The following is a 15,890-nucleotide window of genomic DNA, read 5'->3' on the forward strand; positions in this document are numbered from 1 at the left end:
TTTAGAAGAAGTTGGTAAGACCACTTACCGCTTATTGAGTTTGCTTATAATAATAGTTATCATTCCACCATTCAAATGGCTCATTTTGAGGCCCTTTATGGTAGGATATATAGACCACCGATTGGATGGCATGAGGTAGTGAGACTAGATTGTTCAGACCTGACCTCGTACACCAAGCGAGGGAGTTATAAGGTTTGGGAGAAAGGGGAAGCTTAGTCCCGCTACATTGGTCCATATCAGATTCTAAAGAGAGTTGGAAATGTTGCTTACAAATTGGACTTACTGACGAGCTTGGCATCGGTTCACCCTAAACATATATCCATGCACAAGGAATGTGAAGGTGATCCCTCATTGGTGGTGCCCGTAGAGGATATCAGTGTGAAGGATTCTTTATCTTATGAAAAAGTTCCTATCGAATTCTAGAAAGGCAGGTTCGAAAGTTAAGAACCAAGGAGATAGCTTCGGTAAAAGTGCTATGGAGGAACCAAAAAGTGGAGGAAGCTACTTGAAAATCGAAGGAGGACATGAAAGTTAAATATCCTTTCTTATTTCCATCTTCGGACGAAGTTGCTTGAGGTATAAATCTTACGCTTTCTCTTAATCTATGTGATTTCACTCCATCTAGGACCATACATAAGTTGTAAACTATGACGGCAGGCCAAAATTATATATGAGCAATATGAAGTTTGGTAATATTGAGGAGAACTGCTAGAATGATATGGATGATTCAAAGGGCATTGAATTCTAAGAGGTCCCAAAAAGAAAAAGGAAACAAAACAAATAAATTGAATAGATAAACATGAAAACTCAGGTGTGGAGAAATTAGTGCAACCTCCTCCTAACAAGTGCATTGAGCATGTAGACTCAATGGTTTCCCGTATAGAAGTGAGTTGCAAGAACATATTGGTTCTTCGATACACTCTTATTTTTTATTTTTCAATTATTACCATAGATACTCAATTGAGATAGGAAAAATTACCTTGGCTTATCATGTACATATATTATACTTATGATTCATAAAATTATCAAACATAACGACAATGAATTTTGTAGCAAATACCCTCCGCGGGTCATTTTTATTCTTTCTTTTAGATTTTTCGTATGAGAATTTGGGTCTTTGTTTCTTCTTCTTTTCCTTAAGTCTGGGTCAAAATTTAGTGAAATCTGAAGACCTTCACTTCCATTCTCTCAATTTTCTGTAACATGGTAGATATACTCAACCTTTCCAAAAAGTAGTCGAAGGGCTGTGAAATGAAAAATCTTAGCCCAGAACTCGATCTGGAGGCAACCAAGATTTTTTGCCTTTGTTTTTTTCGCTTTCAACGGCTTGACTCTTGAATTCTTGCAAGTCTTCTGACGATATCCATTTCAGTGTTGTTGGAAATTCATTCTCTTTGGCATTCTTATTTTTTAATTCTCTTCCCTACCTCGGTTTAATTTTTTTAAATATATTTAATGAAAATTTCTTCTTTCCCATTTCCCATTCAGAGGATTATCCTTCCCCAAATTTCTTCAGCTTTTTTCAAGATTTTGAGTCATCTAAGGGAGCGAATAGCATAGGTCGGGGTCTTCTTCTTCTTTGATTTATGTTTTGTGTATGCCATGGCGGAAAAGAGAGGGATTTTGGATTTATGTATGGAGAATAACATAGACTGAGTCATCTTATTCGTCGATTCTATGTTGTATGTGTCTTTAATGACCAATGATGGTATGTTATATGTATGTATAATTATTCCGTGATTTTTGCATGTCCAGCAGAGTTATATGCTTTGATACAATTTATTGAACGCGTGCATGCCAAACTATCATAACGATATCTAATGCAGTCTTTCCGTTAATGCAGCAAAACTGAGCGAACACATACAACCTATCATGATTGTATCTAATAGTGACTATATGCATTAATACAGTGAATTTGAGCAAACACATACAGAAGATATCTAGCGATAATTAGGCAAACTATAGTTATAAATATAATTGTGCCCCAAATTATACAAATTATAATTGTTTATGAAATTTTCTCATTCAGGTATAAGATTCTTTCAATTCAGTAATATTGGTTGAAATTCTATCTCATTATTTTATTTAATTGATTAGTATTCAAATTATATGGATGTGTGATTTCCCTATTAATTCTACAGTTCTTTTTCTAAAATGTGGTTTTAAGTTGTGTTTTTTTTGTTTTGTTTTTTCACTACTGGTTGAAAAATATTAGGCCAAACAAAGCTCATTTATGGATTCTTATACCTAAGATTACATCTGCAATTCCAAGGTCTTTCATATCAAACTTGCTCTCGAGCATTCGTTTTGTTGCATTTATGTTAGAAATGTCTCTGCTAATGATCAACATATCATCCACATATAAACAAACTATGACTTGGTGATTTGGAGTGTCTTTAATATAAACACATTTGTCACATTCATTTATCTTGAACCCGCTTGCCAACATGGTTTGGTCAAACTTCGCATGTCATTGTTTAGGTGCTTGCTTTAGTCCATACAATGACTTACTAAGTTTACACACTTTATTTTCCTTTCCTGGAATCACAAAATCCTCAGGTTGTTCCATGTATATTTCTTCCTCCAATTCTCTATTTAGGAAAGCAGTTTTCACATCCATTTGATGGATTTCAAGACCATATACCGCAACCAAAGCAATTAACATTTGAATCGATGTTATCCTGGTTACTGGCGAGTATGTATCAAAGTAATCAAGGCCTTGTTTTTGTTTGAAGCTTTTTACTACTAGTCTTGCCTTGTATTTGTTAATAGTACCATCCGCTTTCATCTTCCTTTTGAAGATCCATTTAGAACCTAAAGGTTTATTTCCAAGAGGAAGATCAACCAATTCCCATGTATGGTTTCTTAAGATCGAATCAATCTCACTATTGACTTCTTCTTTCCAAAAGGATGAGTCTGAAGATTTCATCACTTCCTTAAATGTTTGAGGCTCATTTTCTAAGAGAAATGTTACAAAATCTGATCCAAACGAAGTAGACATTCTTTGACGTGTACTACGTCTTGGATTTTCTTCATTATATGCATTCTCACTTTGTTCATCTCGGGGTCGTTTAGACTCCCCACTAGACTATTCATGTCTAGTTTTATACAGATAAATGTTTTCAAAGAATTCAGCATTGTCTGATTCAATTACCGTATTTTTATTAATATCCGGATGTTCGAATTTATGAATCAAAAATAGACATGCTTTACTACTTTTAGCATATCCTATGAACACACAGTCCACCGTCTTAGGTCCTATCTTAACCCTTTTAGGCATAGAAATTTGGACCTTTGCTAGACAACCCCACACTTTGAAATATTTCAAGTTGGGTTTTCTTCCTTTCCGTTTTTCATAAGGAATTGATTGTGTCTTACTACGGGGAACTCTGTTGAGTATACGATTGGGTGTAAGGATAGCCTCCCCCATAAGTTTTGCGGTAAACTAGAACTTATAAGCAAGGCATTCATCATTTCCTTCAAAGTTTGATTTTTTCTTTCCGCAATTTCGTTAGATTAAGGTGAATATGGGGCCGTAGCTTGATGGACAATTCCATTTTCTACACATATTTTGGCGAAAGGAGATTCATATTCTCCGCCCCTATCACTTCTTATCATTTTAATCTTTTTATCTAACTGATTTTCAACTTCAGTTTTATAATGCCTAAACGTATCTATTGCTTCATCCTTACTATTTAGCAAATAGACATAACAATATCTAGTGCAATCGTCAATAAAAGTTATGAAATACTTTTTCCCACCACGTGATGGTGTTGACTTCATATCACAAATGTCAGTGTGTACTAAGTCTAAAGGATTGGAATTCCTTGCAACGGACTTATAAGGATGCTTTGCATACTTTGATTCCACACACGTTTGACACTTTGATTTATTGCACTCAAAGTTTGACAAAACTTCTAAGTTAATCAGATTTCGTAACGTTTTGTAATTAACATGGACTAAACGTTCATGCCATAAATCATAAGACTCAAGCAAATAAGAAGAGTTTGAACTTTTATTTATTTCAACATTCATTACATTTATCTAGTACCAACATTGTGAGATAGGAAGGTATCGCCTAAGCTTAAAGGCAAATTTTACATGGTAGCAGTCGGTCCGGCCATGTTGTATGGAGCGGAATGTTGGCCAGTCAAGAACTCTCACGTTCAAAAATTGAAGGTGGCGGAAATACGAATGTTGCGTTGGATGTGTGGGCTTACTAGGGTGACAGAGTTCGAAATGAGACTATTCGGGAAAAGGTTGGAGTGACTTCGGCGGAGGACAATATGTGAGAAGCCCATTTGAGATAGTTCGGACATGTGAAGAGGAGGGGCACGAATGCCCCAGTTCGTAGGTGTGAGAAGCTTTCTTTGATGATTTCAGGAGGGATAGGGGTAGGCCGAAGAAATCCTGGAGAGAGGTTATCAGGCGGGACATGGAGCAGTTACAGCTCACAGAGGACATGACCCTAGATAGGAAGATCTAGAGGACGTGGATTAGGATAGAAGGCTAGTGCCCATGTTGGGTCGCTGGGGTAGGACATTACTTGGTAGGGTATTATTCTTGTTATGACACCTTGTTGCATGCTTTATTACGAGTTTGTTTACTGTTCTTTGATTATTATTCCTTGTGGGTGGCGTAGGTATGTACTGTCATCTTATTCCATGCTTTATTAAGGATTTATGTATTATTCTGTGTCTTGAGCCGGGGGTCTATCGGAAACAGCCTTCCTACTTCTCTGTAGGTAGTAGTATGGACTGCGTACATCTTACCCCCCAAGACCCCACTATGTGGGAATATATTGGGTTTGTTATTGTTGTTGTTGTATTACATTCATCTGATAAAGGCTCTCGGTAAGATAGCATTTTCCTACGTACATTTCTCCTTTGTTGATTACAATTTTTCTAGAAATGGTTACACATTTGAATCCGCTCTTGTCTAGAAGTGAAACAGAAATTAAATTCCTACATAACTCCGGAACATACAAAATATTGTTAAGTGTCAAGACTTTTCCCGAAGTCATTTTCAAGCATATTTTTCCTGTTCCTTCTACCTTAGCAGTAGCGGAGTTAGCCATGGAGATCATTTCTTCTACTTGAGCCAGAGCAAATGACGAAAACAACTCTTTGTTGGCACATACATGCGGGTGGCACTAGAATCCATCCACCGCGAGGATTCCCCACCAAGTTGCATTCTGAGAACATAGCACACAGATCATCACATTCTTTGTTGGATTCAATCATATTTGCTTGATCCTTTTTCTTGCCTTTCTTCGGAGCACGACAATCCGTGGACTTGTGGCCAATCTTGCCACAATTGAAGCATTTTCCCTTGAATTTTTTCTTGGGTTGATTGCTTCCTTGTTCAACTTTCTTCCTTTTCTTAGAATTGTTTTGGTCATCTTCCACAATATGTGCTCCATTAATTGCAGAATTTCCTTTTGACCTTCTCTCGGCAGCTTTATTATCCTCTTCAATACGCAGTCGGACAATAAGATCTTCGACAGTCATCTCCTTGCGTTTATGCTCCAAGTAGTTTTTAAAGTCTTTCCACATTGGTGGTAGCTTCTCAATCATCGTTGCTACTTGGAAAGCATCATTCACAATCAAACCTACAAAACAGTTTATGTGAGTATTAAGAACTTTTTCAAGTTGTTCAACTAAGGTATTTTTCAAAGATATACCTTCTGCTAGGAGATCGTGGATGATTACTTGCAATTCCTGCACTTGAGAGACAACCGATTTGTTATCTATCATTTGAAAGTGTAGGAACCTTGCAACAAAGAATTTCTTAATTCTCGCATTCTCTGTCTTGTATTTTCGTTCTAGTGCCTCCACAATTCCTCCAATGTCTTAGTTCCACTGTAAACATTGTAGAGGTAGTCTTGGAGACCACTCAATATATAATTTTTGCAAAGGAAGTCCGAGTGCTTCCAAGATTCTACAATAATGAAATGCTCTTTGTCCGAGGTTCCCTTGGGCACCTCAGGAGCATCCTCACTAGTGAACTTTTGAAGGCATAGTATAGTGAGGTAGAAGAACATCTTCTGCTGCCATCGCTTAAAGTCAATGTCCGCAAATTTTTCGGGCTTCTCCGCAGGTGCCATTGGTTGCGGAGCATTTGCTCGACTTGTTGAGGCAATACTAGTTGCCCCCACAGTCATAGCCGCATCTTGCATTTGACTTTCGTTAGTCATTTTTCCTATCACCACAAGACAATAATATTTAGTATTTTCAGAATACTACTTATAAAGTTAAGCAACTTTAAATTATTCTTCTTGTTTCTAGTTAACAATGAAGTTTTTATGACTTCCAATTGTCAACCGAGTGAATTTTAAACTTGTGATGAAGATTTTATGTCTTCTAATCACTAGTTAAATTCAAACGGAGTAGAAAGCTTAAAGCTTTAATCTCCAAAAACAAGCAATACAGATTCTGCAAGATTTATTCCTTAAAATTGTTATTTTATGGTGTTTTCGGGTACATGAATCTGTATTTAAGCACAACAACAACTTCATAACAAGTTCATGTATGAACAAGAACAATTTTGAAGTTCTTTAACACCTTCAACACAAGATTATTACTAATTTATCCAAAAAGTGTGTTAGATATCAGAAAATAGATGAAACAGAAATTTTAGACCAAGTCCCTCGAGTTCACGGAGTGTCCTTAAAGAATAATTCCCCTCACTGTACCCGAGGTTATGGAATTTTTCTCCCAGGATAAAATGGCCTTCAATCCAATTATAGAGGCACCTCAAATAATTGGATTCCACGAACGCACTCAATGGTTTGAATGATCACACAAAATATTTTTAAAAGAAAAAGAGTTTTTTTTATTCTGAAAATTTCGTATCTCAAACCTGTGGATCAAAGCAGGTTTATATAGCCTATCATGTGCCTCTTCGAAAAGGTGGCAGTGGTTCACTTAAATGGTGTGTCTTTTCTGAAAATTCATGTTCGTTTGTCCAAAGACCATGTCCTTTTTCGAACAGGTATACCAGTTCACGAAACAGTGCATCATTTCGAAGCATCAGTTCAAAAATAGTGCATCAGTTCGAAACACTGTTTCGAAATCTGCATGCATGCATAAATGGAGGATTACTATTGCGTTTTTTTCCTTTGGTATTCGGATTAAATTTTTGTCAAATAAACTTTGTCCAAAAAGATAGATCTCATCGATCATTTGCCAAATCCAAATTCAAAGCCAAGCGAGCGAGCGACGACGACGCGAGGCATCTCTTATTTCTTGCCTCACTTAGCATGTGAAAATGTGTTTCACAATATAAACACTTTAAAGCTTCTTTCTCCCACCAATGTGGGAGAATTTTAGTAAGCTTTCCTATTTGAGCACATTTTTTATTTTGGTGTAAACTCAATTTTTTTTTTCACTTAATTCCCTCCATTGTTCATTCAAACACACACATAAAACTCAACAACTCTCTATATGCCAAACATAACAAGTAAAAGCGAATTGAAAATATTATCTCAAGCAAAGCTCATGTAATTTGATTCTTAATACGTCAAATATGATAAGTAAAAGTGAACCGAACGAACCGATGCTTACAAAAAAAGGTGAACTCACTTCGGCATCAGTAAAGATAACTCGAGAGATATAGGCCGCCGCTAAAAATTAAAACATTAGTTAATCTAGAAACTAGTCTTCCTATTTCCTAACAGCTCAACACGTATCAGGATAAACATCAGATTATCCACTGTCGTTTGGTACATGAGACAGTGAAATATTTTAAATTTATTTAATTTAAAATTATTTTATCTTCATTTGAGAGATTAGATAAATTAGTCCAGTAAAATAATTCAATTGACCATAACTGTTTATTGAAACGAAAAAAGAATTAACCTGTTAGTGCTGGAGAAATCATGGAGTCTGCCACGATTGGAGATGATAACAGCACCAACATCCACATCACACAGAATTGAGAGTTCTTTGGCTTTCTTCATCAGACCTTTCCTTCGTTTACAAAAAGCAACTTGCCTACAACTTTTATCTTCAATTCTCTTAAACCCTAATCCAAGATGTTCACATACTCTTACATTTATAAACATTACCTACTCCATTTGCTATCCATTTTTGTTCAGTTTCCCTGTTTCTTTTGTGGTTTTACTCAAATCTCTTGGGTCCCTTATCGTCCATCTTTTCATGCTTTCTTTTTCCGTTCAAATGCTGCTCTCTTATTTTCTTCTTTCTTTTTGTTAATAAAAAAAAGTTTTTGCTGTGTTTTTACATATCAGTAATTTGGTCCAAGGCCAATGAACAACTTAAAGAGGGGGTGGGGGAGAATAGATTATTTTTTCCTCCCTTTTAACTTTTTTATTTGTTGGATCAAAATTTGATATAGAGTTTTTTAAATATATAACGCAAAAAAAAAAAAATTCAAAAAATTTAAAAAATACTCTCAATTTAATATTATGTTTATCAAATTATCTCTAAGTGGGAGAATAAAGGCAAAACAAGAATTGTGTAATTAAATAATTACTCCCTCCGTTTCATAATAAATGAATTATTGAATTTTACCACAAAGATTAAGGAAAAAGCATTAAAGATATAAATTTAACACAACTTTTTATTTTTACCCATAAAAAAAGAAAAAGTTGACCTTATAATATCTTTTCAAATAATATCTTTTCAAAAGTTAATTGATTGTCAAATCATAAGGGTAAATTTGAAAAAAAAATTAATGATTCACTTATTTTGAAACATCAATAAATATCTCAATAATTCACTTATTCTAAAACGGAGGGAGTATTGAATAAGGAAAGATAGTATTTTTTCAAAATAAATTAAAAATGAAAACATACCCCAAATATAACTAAAAAAGAATAAGATAAATAAATTAAAATAAAAATATTTGACAAGTTGGCTCAGCACGTGGTGAAAATTAGAGAGAGCAACACAGTGGGACATGAGGGGTAAAAAAGCTGATCGGCTGGAATTAGGAGTATGAAAGAAGAAATAGTACTTTCCTAAATTAGAATCGTTATCCACAAGGATGGTACATTAGTACTTGGATTACGTACTTCCCTAATTAGAATCATTATCCTTTAAATGACTTTTTTTTTTGGGTCCAATGAAGAAGAGATAGCACTGCTCCCCTCCTCTCATATCAGTTGACCTTATAAACTTAACATATTCATTAAAAAATTAATAAATAAAAATATATTTTACATATTTATTTTTATATATTTTTTAAAATACAATAATTAATACAACACTTAAACATTAAAATTTGATACATATTACTCATATTAATAATATTCATTACGCATAAAAATAAACATTAAAATTTTAACTATTAATATTTAATTTAAATTATAAATATAAGGGTAAAGTAAAAAGATTAATTAATCTTATCAGATTTAATAAGTAATTAATGAATATGAGCTATTTATTTTTAGTAAGAAGATAAATTAAAATGAGACTGAATGAGTGTACAATTTAGTTTTAAGGTTGAAGATATATGAGGTTCAAACCCCAAACTCATACAAGAAAAGTGTACGTTGAATGATCACGCCAAGGGGCATGTGTCAGCGTCAAGGAGAGTCATTTTTTTTTTCTATATATCCCGTCATGAATATTATTAAGGAAAAATAATATAAACATACACTATAATTTATTATATATATATAAATTTTTATCCTTATAAAATAATTATGAAATTATAACTAATTATACATCTTTATTGGATGTATTGAAAGTTAATTATGTATCTGGACGAATTCAAAATAGAAAAAATATATATCGAAAGCTAATTATGTATTTTTATAAGCAAAAATGGTATCTACATTAAATATATTATGTATTTCGACAGATTCACAATCGAAATTTTTCAGTAATTATATAAAATATGGAGATTTTTGTAATTAAATTTCAAATTGTCGGGATTTATGTTGTTTTTCCTATTATTAATATATACTCCCTTCATTCTTTTTTATTTGCTTCATTTGAATTGGACACACGCTCTTTAATAAATTCTTTATTTGCTTCAATTTAATTGGAGACACACTCTTTAATAAATTCTTTTTTACAGTAAAATTAAAAGTAATCTTATCAATATACACCTAATTAATTTTTATTTTTAAATTAATAATGATTATATATATTGAATAATCACCTACTAGAAAGATTTTATTCAACTCTATTCTTGAAAGATTAAAGAATCAACTATTTAAGAATATAAGTACAATTCAAACGGAGCATGTAAAAAAAATTGGGAAGTATATATTTAGTGAAAATTTTCAATGAGGGATGACACTTACCACTGTTAAAATGGGTTGGCCAAATTCAATTTAACCTAAGGCTTGCGGGGCAAAGAATTTGATGGGTTAGGACAGATCGACCCTTCACTTTAAAGGACCTTAAAATATATTAAAATTTACGTAAACTTCAACAAGTTTATACATATTTATATTTTTCTAATTTATTTTTTAAATTCCATAAAAATCTTCTTTTTCGATTTTCAAATACATATAAGTTAAATGAGATACAAGTTAATGATACATCTTATTATTTAACTGATTAACTTAAATTAAGGAATATAAAGGTTAATGCAATATTTAATTAGCAATTAACACATTCAATAATCTAGTTAACTACAAAAGATTTCCTAAAAAATGTTATATTATATTCAATTCAATTTTTTTTACATATTCATCTCCATAATCAATTTGCAGATTCATTCTTTTCTCTTTCTTTTTTTCGTGTTATTGATACATTCTTCTTCTCTTTTTTCTTTTTAAATCCGATGGTCACTATATTAATTTTTTTTTATTTTTTTCAATCAAATTTAATTGTTACTGTGACTCAATATTTTTAGTTTTCAATCTTAGGAAGCATATTGTCGATCGCGCATGATGTTATTGGCACAGAAAAATGACATAACATTCACATAATACTTTTCTTATCTCTTAAACGAGATACATAATATTTTGAAATATACATATATCTACAACAATATCTACATTAATATATCTTATCTTGTTAGAGATACATATTAAACCTGTAAGAACCTTAAATGTATCTCTTCCTTCCTGTAATAACATGTATATCTTACATATGTAATTAAGTCAAAAAGTATATACCGAGAGATACATACTATACATATAAGTATCTCTTGCTTTATTAATATGTACTCTATTATGCATTTTTCACACAAACAAAATAATACGAGAGATGGATACTTTTAAAACTTTAGATACTCAGAGATACAATATGAAAAAGTAGCAGACGTAATCAAATATATATTTTAAGTCGTGCTTTAAGTGTTTTCTTTAATTTCTCCATCATAACGAAATTGTTGCTATTTTGTCGATCAATTTTCAGAAAAATCTTTAGTCAATACTTCAAATTACTCAAATTTTTTAGTCAACTTCAAATTATTCAACTTTCAACAACAGTGAATACATACTAGTTTTAGAAAAAGAGGTTGAAAGTTTATCGTGGATTTTTTTCTTCTTTGAAAATTGAGAGAAATTTTTAAATTTGTTAAGATGAAAATCAAAGATGAAGATGAAAAAAACTTGCACAATTTAAAAATTATTAAATATTTATTATTAAATATCTGAAGAAGTTGAGATAATAATGACAAGAAATGACAGCTTAAAAAACATCGTTGATGGAGGAGAAAACCGCTACTTTAATGCGGCAAAAATGAGGTTCTTTTAAGATGTATCTTTACTTTTAGATTAAAATAGAAAAAAATGGATTATTATAATATTTTCAAATTGAAGGAATTTTTAGTATTTTTGGTATCTTAAGTTGTGTTTTTATGAAATTTTTTCTATAATATATGATCCAACCCAGCCATAAAAGAGTCGCGAGTTGTGGCGAACTAGTCCTTCATTCTTATTGATTTTTTGGTTAAACTTTTTCAATTTATATGTGAACTAATAGGTATGACAATCCATCCATACTTCTAACATTTTATTATATAAAGTACATAATTCTATGATAATTTATAATATTTTCAACACGAATTAATCATCAAACACATTTGAATTTTTTTATTAAATTATCTTAATTAATATCACCTTCATATGCAAATTTAATGAATTGAACAGTATCAAAACGTTATATATAAAAAATTAATTATATTTAAAATTTTATTTAAAAATATAATCGCTTTAAATTTAGGTAAAGTTGAGCAATCAATTTTGAGTAGTTGCAATAAGTATTTGAAAATTTCATTATGAATGTAATTTTTGTATTATGATTAGAAATTTTAATATTAGTGATCTAATATTAAATGAATAAAATATTAGAAGATACTAGTTAGACCTTATTCAGTAATCACTATTTATATTTTTAATTTTTTTTACTTATAATTTTTTTAAAAAATTTAAATTTAGTTAATCTAGAAATTAAAATATTTAGGACTCATTTGACCATAATTTTTTTTTTACTTTTTTTAAAAAAAAATCACTTTATGTCAAATATAATTCTAAATTGGTGTTTGATCATGAGAATTTCAAATACAACATGGTGTATTTGAAAAAGTTAAAAATAAAAAGAAGTTGTTTTTTAATTTTTTTCATCTTCCTTCTATAACAAAAATTTAAAAATAACTCTAATTATATTAATGGACAAACACAACTTCAACTCAAACTTTAACTTTAAAAATTTTAATTTTCATGATCAAAAGCCCTGAATCTAGAAACTAGTCTTCCTATTTACCAACGGCTCAACACGTATCAAGATAAACATCAGTTCAATAATTAAAATTTTGAAATCTTAACCAAAAAAAATAAATTATAATTTTGAAATAATTTAGTGGACATAACTGTTTATTAAAATGGAAAATAAATTAACCTGTTAGTGCTGAAAAATTCATTGAGATGACAACAAGAGCAACATCAACATCACACAGAATTGAGAGTTCCTTGACTTTATTTGTTGAGCTAAGAAAATGTAGTGATCAAGTTGATGGTTGTTAGAATACGTTAGTGGGTGTGTTGTATGTGTTAGGAGGTTAGTTAGTTAGAAGTGACAGCTGCCACTATACAACTGTCACATGAAGCTAACAAACAACACTATAAATGCAAGCCTATAGAGACTCAATGTAATAGATTTCAGTTAGTAAAAAATCAGATTCTTCTTCTAGATCCTTTCTTTTCTTCCTTCTCTCTTATTCTTAGCTCAAGTAATACAGAAATCTAACATGGTATCAGAGCCATCATGGCTGATTGAAGGTGATAATCGATGCTAAAGATCTCTGATTTCACCTAATCAGTGAGAAGTTCAGCTGTTGTTGATCGTTCTCATCTTGCATTGTTGTGTCAATGGCGGTTACTCAAAACTCTACTGCAGAAGTTGCAACTACAACTGCAGCACCTGGGAATACAGCTACGTCTGGTACAATTGAGATTGACCATAATCACCCTCTGTATTTGCATCCTAATGATACTCCAGGTAGCTCTCTTATTTTAATTTAACTCACTGGTTCTAAGAATTATGCTCTTTGGAGCAGATCCATGGCATTAAGTCTAGTAGGAAAAAATAAGGTAGGTTTTGTAGATGGTCGATATCCAAAAAATCACTTTGCTGAGTCGTTACATGATTAATGGGAACAAGTTAATGCAGTAGTTTTGTCTTGGATTATGAATTCAGTGAGAAAGGATCTATTGAGTAGCATCATATATGCTTCCAATGCTCATAATGTGTGAATTGATTTGAAAGAACGATTTGATAAGGTGAATGGTTCTAGAGTTTTTTTCTGTATAGAGAAATTGTTACCCTCTCTCAAGGGACTTTGTCTGTTGCTGAATATTTCTCTCGCATGAGAACTCTTTGGGATGAGTTTGTTGCACTTATGCCCTCTCCGAGATGTAATTGTTCTGAGTCTAGAAGTTATGCACAACACTTTAATTATCAAAGGGTTTTGCAGTTCCTCATGGCTCTTAATGAGACATACTCCAAGTGTCAAAGCCAGATTCTGCTAATGACACCTATTCCATCCATCAACAAGGTCTATTCCATGATTATAGACCATGAAAGTCAGCGGTTCATAGCTTCTAGTTCTTCTATTAGTCAGGTTACTAATACATTAGATACATCAGCCTTTTTTACCAACAATCCAGGACACAAAAGCAAAGGAGTGTATCTGGAACCTACTAGCTTGGGATTTAGCAATCCAGCTAAGACTGCAGGAAGTTATGAAGGCAGAAAACCTGTATCTAATTACAGAAGTGCTCCACAGAAAAGGTCCCTAGTGGTTTGCGATTTTTTGGGGTATAATGGTCACACAAGAGAACAATGTTTTAAGCTGATTGGTTATTCCTCAGACTGGCCTAAATCTAAGAAGAATGGAGCAGGACAATATGCATACCAAGTAGGGAAGGTTTCTCTTTCTACTTATCCTGATTCCAGATACTCTGTGGACACATACTCTACAAGTGATCAGCTGTCTCAGTCTAGTGCAGTACAAAATATATCACCTCACACTCTATATTTTACACCAAATCAATACCAACAGATTGTGATGCTGCTGAACAAATGAAAAGTGGAAAAGACTTCTACTCCACCTGCAGCAAATGCAGGTCTTATGCTAGCTCCAACTAGTTCCACTGTTGGTGATAATTGGATCATTGGCACTAGTGTTACTAATCATATAGTGTCAAACCTTGATTTGTTGCATAGTTGCCATGAAATATCTCAGTCTTCACAAAGTAAAGTATATCTACCAATAGGTGGGAAGGTGTTAGTGTCTCACGAAGGCACCTCTGGTGTGCTTACATATTCTTTCATTTCTGATGTTCTATATCTACCTGAGTTTAAATATAATCTCTTGTCTGTGTCTAAGCTAACCAAGGAATTGCAGTGTTCTGTGGGATTTTTTCCTGATTTCTGCATATTCTAGGATCTTTATACTGGCATGGTGTTGGGGATTGGTAGAAAATATCAAGGGTTATACATTCTCAAAAATGGTTCTATCCCGACAAGAAGTGTAAATGGATGTGCTAATAATGTGCAGCTGCTGTCTGACTCCAGTGTTCTCTGGCATAAAAGAATGGGGCATGCTCCTGTTGAAGTGCTTAGGATACATGCTGCACTAAGCCATTTGAAGTATGAAGATCATGAATGTACTGTTTGTCCTCTTGCTAAGATCACAAAGCTTCCTTTTCAACCTAGTATCTCTAGGTCCAAGGATCCTTTTAGTCTACTTCACTGTGATATATGGGGTCCCTATAGAGTACCTACTTACAATAATAAATGGTTCTTTGTTACTATTGTTGATGATTACTCTAGATTCACCTGGTTATTTCTTATTCATTTCAAGTCTAAAGTGATAGTTGTGCTAAGAGATTTCCTGACTAGAATTCAAAATTTATTTTCTACATCTATGAAAGTCTTGAGAATTGATAATGGATGTGGGTTCTTTAGCCATGAATTTAACTCTCTTATGTCTACTCTTGGCATATTGCATCAAACCTCATGTGTTTATACTCCTCAGCAGAATAGAGTGGTAGAAAGAAAACACAGAACTATTTTGGGAATTGCCAGATCCCTCAGATTTCAAGCAGGTATACCTCTAAAATTTTGGGGGGAATATGTGGACACTGCTGTATACTTGCTAAACCGGATGCCCTCAAATATTCTTTATCATAAATCTCCTTATGAACTGTTACATCAGCAGCCTCCATCCCTATCTCATTTGAAGGTATTTGGATGTCTTGGTTATGCCTCTAGTACTCATGGTTCAGATAAGTTTGCTGCTAGATCCATACCTTGTGTCTTCATGGGGTATTCCTTTACTCAGAAAGGGTATAAACTATATGATCTTCACACCAAACTCTTTTTCATTAGTAGGAATGTTGTGTTTAAAGAATCAGTCTTTCTTTTCCTTCAGTACACTCTACTGGTTCTCCTTTATTTCCT

General features: G+C 32.7%; 1 protein-coding gene across 8 annotated transcripts in view; it reads right to left on the reverse strand.

Annotated features, from left to right (window-relative positions):
* The window catches only part of LOC107850793 (agamous-like MADS-box protein AGL27), a 34,914-nt gene extending 26,560 nt beyond the window's left edge, over positions 1–8,354 (reverse strand). For 2 of the 8 annotated variants that reach the window (XM_016695556.2, XM_016695550.2), the window contains exon 1: positions 7,860–8,349. In XM_016695556.2, coding sequence (XP_016551042.1) covers positions 7,860–8,065 — 206 coding nt within the window. In that variant the 5' untranslated portion in view covers positions 8,066–8,349. Of the gene's footprint in view, positions 1–7,859 lie in introns of all 8 variants that reach the window. The other 6 variants (XM_047401118.1, XM_016695552.2, XM_047401117.1 and 3 more) reach the window with 6 other exon arrangements.
* Between the last annotated feature and the right edge of the window lie 7,536 nt (positions 8,355–15,890).

This window comes from Capsicum annuum, chromosome 12, assembly GCF_002878395.1.
Source record: "Capsicum annuum cultivar UCD-10X-F1 chromosome 12, UCD10Xv1.1, whole genome shotgun sequence".
In the NCBI taxonomy this organism is placed as follows: Eukaryota; Viridiplantae; Streptophyta; class Magnoliopsida; order Solanales; family Solanaceae; genus Capsicum; species Capsicum annuum.